Source organism: Athene noctua, chromosome 5 (assembly GCF_965140245.1).
Source record: "Athene noctua chromosome 5, bAthNoc1.hap1.1, whole genome shotgun sequence".
Classification (NCBI taxonomy): Eukaryota; Metazoa; Chordata; class Aves; order Strigiformes; family Strigidae; genus Athene; species Athene noctua.
The window spans coordinates 63605687-63615309 of record NC_134041.1 but is presented as its reverse complement, the minus strand read 5'-3'; the positions used below and the strand labels follow the sequence as shown (position 1 = coordinate 63615309).

At 42.6% G+C, this 9623-nt stretch overlaps 1 protein-coding gene across 1 annotated transcript; it reads left to right on the top strand.

The window, feature by feature from the left end:
• Window positions 1–734: 734 nt before the first annotated feature.
• On the top strand, window positions 735–7696 carry EEF1AKMT2 (EEF1A lysine methyltransferase 2). The gene is made up of 6 exons (XM_074907934.1): window positions 735–855; window positions 1241–1306; window positions 1844–1958; window positions 5520–5627; window positions 6541–6757; window positions 7529–7696. Exons 1-6 carry the CDS (start codon window positions 752–754, stop codon window positions 7669–7671), a joined length of 753 nt encoding a protein of 250 aa, XP_074764035.1. The 5' UTR covers window positions 735–751; the 3' UTR covers window positions 7672–7696.
• The last annotated feature ends 1927 nt before the right edge of the window (window positions 7697–9623 follow it).

The window sequence follows — 9623 nt, the reverse complement described above, 5'->3', positions numbered from 1 at the left end:
TCTCCGAGTGACGAGTGCGTGCAAAACCGGTGAAATTACACGAGGCAGTCGGGTATTTTGCGCAGATTTTGAAGGGCGAGAAGTTTCGCCGAGCGCACGCACACACGGAGCAGTACGGGAGCTGGCTGAGGGCGGTGCCGTTTCTCTCCTATTTATCGGATTTTTCAGTTCAGTCGCTCCACCACGAGATGTTTTACGCTTGCTAAGCCCCCAGGATTCCTCTATCCTCCTTTTGCTTTGCGAAGGAAACAGATTTTCGGCTCTGATTTTGCAAACAGCGCGCCGTTGACGGCACCCTGCGATGCTCCCAGGTTCACGGGGGTTCACCCCAGCACAAGTATCTCCCCCCACAGATCCTCCACAGCAGGGTGGCACGCACGCTTCTAGCGCCGGAATTATTACTGGTTTGCAAATAAGTTGCTGGATGCAGTATTAATATATCTTGCAAAAAATCTTACGCAATTTGTGAAATTTGAAATTTTTAATGAAAAGGACAAATCCTTTTTTTAAAAAAAAGATAAAAGATTGCGCTGATTTTAGGTGAGCCATATTGGATTGCAGTTTGGAGCGTTACCGTTCCCTTAGAAACACGATAAAACGCTTCGGTTTTTCGGAGGACCCCCCCGCGGCGCACCCTGACGCTGCTCCGGCCAGCGGGCGCCAGTCCTCCGAGCGCTAGAGCGGCACTCGCGGCCCCTCTGGCCGCTGCGCTCTATGGTGCCGAGCTGCTTCCGGTCCGCACGCGGCGGGCATGGCGGTGGCGGGGGAGCGGCCCGGGCACCCCGCGGGGCCGGGGCTGGGACCGGGGCGCGGGGAGGAGCCTTTCAGCCCCTCGGTGCTGGGCACCAGAGAGCAGTGAGTGGCGGCATCGCTGCTGCCGGCGGCCGGGCGGGCGGGGGTGATGGGCCGCGGCGTGACGGGGCCCGGGGCGGCGGTGGCGGCCCAGGCCGGGTTCCTCCCGGTGGCTCCTCACCGGGGAGCAGGAGCCCCGTGCTGTGGCCCAGACACTCGCGTCTGGTAACCCTCAACCTTCCCTCTGTGGGCATCGCCAGCTTGGTGCCCGGCAGACAACGTGTTCCCGCGCAGTTTGTCTGTCTAGATGATGCCGTGGACATTAAGTGGTACAGCTACATAGATAACGCCTTCCCGCCCTTTCTATCCTTCGCTCTTTAATCTAAATCTTTCCCAGTATTAATTGCAACATCTTGTCCTTTCTCTCCACCCCTTCCCCTGACTCTAGCTGGGATGCTGCCTATGAAAGAGAACTGCGAACTTTTCAAGACATTGGAGATGCTGGGGAAATATGGTAAATAACAACTCCACCAGAGTGTTTCTGTTCTTTCTTTATAAAAACAGACATTGCAAAACCAGCCAGCAATTCACTGGGTTACAGAATAGTTCTGGATGTTCACAAAATTATGGGCAATTTTAATTTTGAAGCCACCAGTTCCTCTCTTGCCCAGTTTTGCAATGCAGGTTTTGAAGTTACACTTGGACAACTGTCATTACACAGAAAGGGAGCTGGTAGCTGTGGTGTATGTTACTGATAAAGGTGCTTTTTATCCCTGAGCTCAGGTTTAACCACACAAGTTGCCAGTGCTACTGCTGCATTTTTAGTATATGGAGAGTTTCACCTCCCAAAGTTGATGTTTTGGTGAGTTCTAAGGCCATGTGATTTCATTTAAACAAAGCAAACATGGAATATGAGCTATGGCAGTTGTTACCCAGGTGCTTCAGTAAGAGGTGCTATGCAAAAGCTGGAGAGAGGAAGCAATGAAATAAATTTGCTGTAACTTTTGTGGATTTTTGCTGCCTTAATTACCTGAGCCGTTCTTTTTTGTAGGTTTGGAGAAGAAAGCATGGTTCGCATAATCAGATGGTTGGAAAAACAGAAGGTCCCCCTTGACAGCTCAGTGCTTGATATTGGAACTGGAAATGGTGTTTTACTGATTGAATTGGTTGGTATCTTGCAAAGTTTGTGCTTTCAATTCAGAATCAGTGCTCCAAACGTGGGGGGTTTTAAATAACAGTTCTCACAAGTGGCAATAGTGATCACGGCAAGCTGTAACTTATGTGAAAGACAAAAAGCAAGCAACCTAAATTAAAACTTCTGTTGTGGTTTTTCCCCATTAACAGAATGCTAGTTACTGTGCGTCAGGTTTTCTCTTTCCATTTGGTTTAAGCATGTAAGTGGAATTAACTTAGTGCTGTTGATATGCCTTAAAGAACATCCTGTCACAAAGACAAGGTGTCGTTGCAAGTGGCTGCCAGACAGTCTGTGGGACCTGGGTACGTAACTCCTCGAACCAGCAGTGCCACTAGGGAATGCAGACCTAGGTACAGAATGCCTGTGTTCTTCTACCAAATGGAAATAGCTACCTTTCTTTTGCTAGACAGGCTCAAACTTCTCATTTCTTGGTGCTGCCCAGATAGCAGTACTTCATATTTCAAGTTTAACAGTATTTATTTAAATCAGTCAGCCTGAGTATCCCTTATTTTAACTTTACCTTTCCGTTTTCCTACATTTTAAAATGCATTTCTTCCCATTGTTGTGTAAAACACCTCCAGATAAAGAAATCTAGTACACAGAGTACTCTCAGGTGCAAAAGCAGACCCTTTCTCCACACTCAGTTCTGATAATAACACTCATTATCGATGTAAAAAGTGGTTAAAACCGAGGCTTATATGTAAATGACTTTAAAAGTTGTTAGTGCTTCTTTTCAAGAAGTGTCTGTTTCTGTCAGGATGGAAACCTCCTACCAGATACATTCTGAAGTATCATAATGTTATTCTGCAGTGATACAAGATGTTTAGGAGTTCCAGTATTTTTTTCCTATTTTTGATTGAATTTATTATAATACTACAGGTAAAGAAAGGAGCTGTCACACTGTTGCAGTTTTTATTGCTTTACATTCTCCACTGGCTCCATTAGTTGCTGTAGAAATTGAAAAGGCTGGAGGTCAGAGTCAGTAGTGGAATTTTTTTTAGCATGGACTTTGAATTTAGTTTAAAGCCTTTATGGGAACTGTCTGCTACACTGCAGTACAGGAGAAGTTACGTCATCAAAAGTAGAAATCGCTCATCTCATTAAGAGAAATTAGCCTGATAATGATTGTTAAATGCGATGCTAGCTAGCTCTGTCATGGCTGAAACATCCAACAGAAAAATCTTTTTTATAAGATTTCAATTTTATACTGGCCCCACTTACAAATCTAAGATTGATTTTCATTCTGTAACAGGAAAATGACAGCCTGTTAGCTTTTAAAAACTATTAAACCGCTGTAAGAGCACCCTCCCCCCTTACATTAAGCACCTCCGAGTACTGTGGTTGCTTTAACAGGAAATTTTCAGTCCAGTTCCCATTTGAAAAGTGACTTCAAAAATGACATTGTTGCTAAATAATTCAGGATCTCACTTGCTTAGTTAATGTCAGTTTTTTCTGTGTTAGCTGCTAGGCTTTGAAAATCAAGTTAGGATTCTTTTGGCAAGCCCGTCAGCTTCTGTAGAATGGCGGTTCCGCCATTGGAGTTGGATTTAGTAATGGGATAGAAACAGCAGCACTGAAAAAGACTGTGACTTTAGTCATATAGGACATTAGTAGTACCTCTCTAAAAGGTAGCTACTCGGGGGTACATATCCATAGAACACAGTTTGTTGGGGAATACTGGGCCCTGGCATGCTATTAGCAGTAAAGAATAGTAAATGGCAGTATAGTAAGAAAATGACTCTTAAATGCAGCTAGGTCTAGGTGAGACATTGTCAGTTCCAGCAAGGAATATTGCACAAAAAGGAGGCAGAAAAATTCCATCTCTTCTAAGGAAATGTTGCTGCCACACAGAGCTCTGACCTTCTCTCTCTCTCTTTTTTCTTTTTTTTTTTTTTTTTCCTTTTTTCTGCACTGTGGGAGCCAACAATACTGAAAAACTTCTCTGAAGTGAAGGGTATTCAAGTGAAGGTGTCTGCCTGGCAGCACTAGAGGCCCAAACATGGGGCAGAGCCGATAACATTGCAAACTCCCTTCTGCTATTTAATCTGCTTTTCCAAGAAGCAGCAGCAGAGTGCTTTTGTAACTACCACCTTCAGGAGAGGAGCCAGTGGCAGCGTGTAGCACGGTCATGTTTGGCACTTGAGTGAATGATCCCTTCCTGGCCATATGTAGTCAGGCCGTACAGGTTTAGCAGCATTTAATGTTGTTTATCCTTAAACTTTCCTTTGTGCCCCGGAGACTATAGGAGTGAATGGGAACTCCCTGAAGTGACTCAAGCTCTTCCTTTCCAAACAGAGGAGCTGTTGTGGGAACTACTGTTCCACCCCCAGGTCTTCAGCACAGGCATCTCAGGAAGCTTGGTTTGCTCTGGGGAGGAACGTGGGCAGAAGCCTGAGCAATACACTGTTCTTCATCAAATCCAAACAACGCAGTCTTTGTGTTTAGCTGAAATTACTCCTCAGTTAAGAACAGCTGGCTAGCACTCAGCTCACATGAGCTGAAGGGCTGCTGGAAGGAGGAATGGCCATTTAAAAATAAAATTCATAGTTCTCACTGTCAAGGTATCAGCCCTTGGAACAAGTAGATATGCAGCTGATTGCTTAATGCTAGTTAAAGCCTATGTATTGTTCAAAACAAATCCAAGCCTCCTCCCTCTCCGCTGTTACTGCCTGCAGCTGGCCATGAGGTCACGGCTCTTCCTGTTCGGTTTTTGGATCTGGCCAGACCAACCGACACACGTGATACCCAGATCTGGTCATGTCAGCTTCACTCAGAGTGAAAATGTGTCACTGTCCCCCTGCGACGGGCCCAACTCCAGCTGATGGAAGGTGCCCACATGCTTTGCAAAAGGGTTGCTGGGATCTCACTGCCCGAGTTCACTGAACTGGGTTATCGTTATCTACTCCAAAGTTAGATTAACGGGAAGTCTCTGTATGCTCTTTTATATGGTGCATAACCTGCCTGAAAATTGCTGATATAAAGACCTCGTAGCATGCAAATAATTCCATTCAAATAGTCATTAGCATGAATAACTAGAGAAATCAGTACAGATTTCTGTACTAATAAAATGTATTCTTTGGCTCTTAAAATTTAGGTTATAAACCAAATAATTGCTCAATCTTAAATGTTATGTAAGTGTCAGAGAGGTTTTTTTCTTATTTTGAAGCATCTGGCATTGGCACATGTTCCCATCACTGAAAATTCCTGGTTTCTAGGTTACTTTTGGTGCAGATAAGAGAGCCTGTTCCCCTTCAGGGTGTTACTTTTCACAGATCTGCTCAGTTTTCCACTTGTTGACGTAAACCAGCTTTCAGTCAACAGTTCTTTTGGTGAGGTATTAGGCAGAATGGAGTTATTTCAGCTCATTCCCCCAGCTGTTTAGCTCTTGTAATGGTAACAGGAATAAAAATGAGTAAAAGGGGCTTTTTTTCTGTCATTAAGAGGAGACATGAGATGGATTGTAGATACAGAATACACTTGCTGGATAATAAAATTGCTGGCACACTGATTAAGATTCTCTGCTTCTCTCTAGGCAAAGTCTGGCTACATGAATCTCACTGGGATTGATTACTCTCCTTCTGCAATACAACTTTCAGAAAAAGTAAGAGAGAAAGAAGGGATGTCTAACATTAAATTAAAGGTAAGTTTTGAGAGAAAGCTTGTTGAGCAAATACAAAGCAATTGAACCCAAGATTAAATGACCTAATTGATATTCAGATGTACTCAGTGTACTTTGTTAAATATGTCTTTTGACAGATTCATTTGTGAGAGAACTCTAACCAAATAAATCTGTATTTACAAGGAGATTTTTGGCCTTTTTTTTTTTCTTTTTTTTTTTCTGTTTGTAACAGTCATTAGGGCTATCAAGGTTTCCCTGCTTCTAGCAGGGAGCAGAATAATGGTTCTCCATTTGTCGAGTTCTGTATTTTAGCTGCTACATTCTGAGTTTCTGATTTGAGAATAGAGGATGAAATCCATAAGCGATAGGGTCGCTACCAGTGGCTGTGCAACAGGAAACTGGGGAGGCCCTGCTGGAGCAGGGGGTAGGACCAGATGACCTCCAAAGGCCACCTTCCACCTCAGCCACCCTGTGATTCTGTGTCTGCCTTTCATTCTGAGCTCTCTGCTGTGCTGTTTTATCCTCCAGCTCTGTACCTGTATGATGCCTCCGTTCTTGTATGTCCATTGTAATCTCTTTGTGGCAGGCACTGTCTATTCTTCTGTATTTGTATGGTGCCTAGCACGCAGCACCTAGGAAACCAGGGATCAGAGTACAAATAATGATTTAAAGAATGAACTTGAGGTATGTTAGTTTGAGCTTTAGATGTATAGATATATACACGGGCTTTACAGCAAATAGATCATCACGTAATACATAGAGAAGAAAGAAGCTGACATGTCATTCTAAGTGTGAAAAGCCTGTGAGTTACCCTTTCCTAAGCAGACCTATTGTCGGGTTTGAGGCTTTTTATTTTAAAGTACTGGTTTGCGTTAAAAGATTCCGGAGCTCCTGATTAGAAGATTGTTTTCACAGTTGTAGACTTCTGGTTTAGGTAGAAGATTTCCTGGCTCCATCAGCTGAGCTGTCAGGATTTGAGATTTGTATTGACAAGGGGACTTTTGATGCCATCAGCCTTAATCCTGATAATGCAGTGGGAAAGAGAAAGCAGTACGTGAGATCTCTCTGCAGTGCACTGAAACCAGAGGGCTTTTTCCTCATCACGTCTTGCAACTGGACCAAGGAGGAGCTGTTGAACGAGTTCAGAGAAGGTAAGCGGTTGAACAGAACCACCTGCCAAGTGAGGGTTGTTCAAGGATGCGATGAGGAAATGTTGATGTGTGTGTTAGCATGCTGACGTTCTCAAATCGGGATTAGACCAGGTACAGGGACTAGTAAATCCTTCAGCCTACCTTCCCTCTGCTTTCCTCAGGAATTCCAGCTTCTGTGTTTGCCAGTGCCAACGTGCCAAGGGAGGACAGGTTTTGTCCTACTTTGGAGGATGAGAGTTTCAGTCTAGTTAGACTGGGAAAGTGTATATACCCCAGTGGTACTCCTCTGGGCCTTTATCACCAGATCCACTTCACCCATCCGATTGCTTTGAAATCGGGGTAACGTTGTTACCCATGTTTAGGGGAACTGGCAGGTCTGTGACCGTGACCTTTTATGTCACCTCCTCAGTGACCTTTCTGATCCACTCGAAAGGGGTTCTTTTACCTGCCAGTCCTGAATCTAATCCTCAAGGCTTGGAACTCAGTGTGGATCAAAACAACTGTCCCTTCTGGAGAACTAAAATTATTGGCAAGTCATCATCTTTTCTGCCATTAGTTTGTGCGAGTCAGCCAGCTAAGATTTTTATTATCCATGGAAGGGTTTCAGCTGTATAAAGCAGTGGTGCAGTGTAACAGTACAGTCCTATAAACTTGCAGAGTAACTGACTTGCAAGTTTTCCAGACAACTAAAGAATGGTTTGCAAAGGGTTATCCAAGAAGAGAATAAAATTACTTCCTTCTAATAAAAGCATTTTAATTTCTGTCTGGCAGGATTTGAAATTCTGGAGGAGCTGCCAACACCCAAGTTTTGCTTTGGAGGAAGAATTGGAAACAGTGTAACAGCATTGGTTTTCCAAAGGAAAAAAGTGAGGCCATCCATCTCGGACAAATTAGATCAGTTGAGAAAAATCTGAACTTTAAACCTGACAGAAAACCTCAGACACGTGTGTAAATAAATGCTCTTTGAGTACACAGTAAAATACTATGTATGGAACTCTACGGGACTATAAAACTGCCCTCGAAACGTTTCAGCTTTGCGTAACTTGCCTGTAAATTTTGTCCTTGCTACAACCTCACTTGTATTAGGAAAGCTGCAAGTTTGTAAGTGAGAGAGAAATAAGGCATTCTAAAGACAGAGACTAGTAGAACTGAATGATATTTGTGTTTGGAACACAAAGATTATCTGGTATTTAATTTCTGTGTTGGTAATCGGTGACCAATGGAGATAAAAGTGTTTTACAAAGCAAAAACCTCATTTCTCTTGTGTGGTGTAATAGAGAACAAGCTTTTGCAATTTAAGTGCTGGATCTTTTTTTCTTAGGTGAATGTGACTCGAGCTGTTAAGGAAGGAAATTAATATAAAAGCCTTAGCACTTGCAAAAAAGGACCAATTACTGCTTTAAATTCAGATTGTCAGAGGCTCTCAGACCCAGCATAGTTCTCTCTCTCTGAAAGAGCTCAACTCTTTTCCCACAGAGGGAGTGTTTTTAAAAATCTCACTTGCCTGAATGTGTGCATGCTTCGTCAGTTATTTTCACCGATCTCATAAATCTCTAAAGGTGTGATGTTACAGTCTCACTAGCATGTGCCATATGCCACCTTCGTTATTAACTTGCTATATAGTATTGTCTTAAGAGCAAACAATGACTGTGTGCTTTCCAGTGAATTTCTCAGGACAGGTTTTAGCTGCATAAATCCAAAAGAATTCAAAGCATAATTATCCATTCATTTTTTCCTTTCTTTTCAAAGCTTTTTTTAAACTTCTGTGTGTGATCCTTCTGTTTAATTTATTTGCCTTTAATTCTACTGTTTTGTATTTTCAGAATACTGCTATTGCTTGAAAGGTAGGAAAATGAGATTTCTGTATGCCTTGACAAACACATTTGCAGGTGACAATAAACCTGTTCTTTCAGACACCAGGGAGGCCTTATTAGGCAATCAGGTTTTGTTTCACAGGCAAGGTCCTATTTGCTTATCAGAGAATTGCTTCTCCTAGTTTCCAGACCTCTCCTAGTTCCCAGGGTTCAGGAGATCTTTAAGGGTCAGGAAATACTTCTAGTCCTTTCCCAGGATAGGAAATAAGGCATTATTTGCATAGTAGTGAGTCCTCCCTCTGTGGATCCATCTGGTGATGTCTTCAAGGTAGGAATTCTAAATTCTACCCCTTTTTGCAAAATGGGAAATACTGGTTCCATTGGAAGAGTGGTCTATCAGCAGTGGTGAGAAAGTTTAGTTCCAGCGAATAGCTCTTTTACATATTTGGTCAGGCTTGGGTTCCTAACTCGAGTGCCAAAACCACGCTCTGGTTATCTTCTGGTAACTTGTGGTACAATGTATGGCATCTGCTCAGCAGACAGGATTTTTTTCTGATGGAGTAGTACAAAGGATTCAAAGTACACTACTGATAACAACCTCAATAAAAAGACTACGACATTTTTGTAGGCAGTTTGGCATCAGGTAGAGTTGATACAAGCAAATTTTAATTGGCAAGTGCTCTGGCAGGATGTGGTTAAGGCATCTGTTTTATTCCTATCTATAATTTTTGCTAATGAAGGCATGAATTCCATTATATTAATCATGGAATGAAAATAAATTCATGGCTGTCATGGATTTTCTTTCAATCAATTAGGAGGAATTTAACTGTAGTTTCACACTCCATAAGAGATGTAAGATTCAGGGCAAATACTGTCTTCTCCTCTTCATAGGATTGATTATTATTGGATTTTGTTCTCTAAGTAATATTTTTATATAATTTGCAAAGCTAAAAATAAGCTTCCTAAAATGGTTACACAGGAATTTTAGCATCAGAAATCATGCAAGCGTGTCATGCAAATTGTATGATCAACCACTTTCAATTAGTATTTTT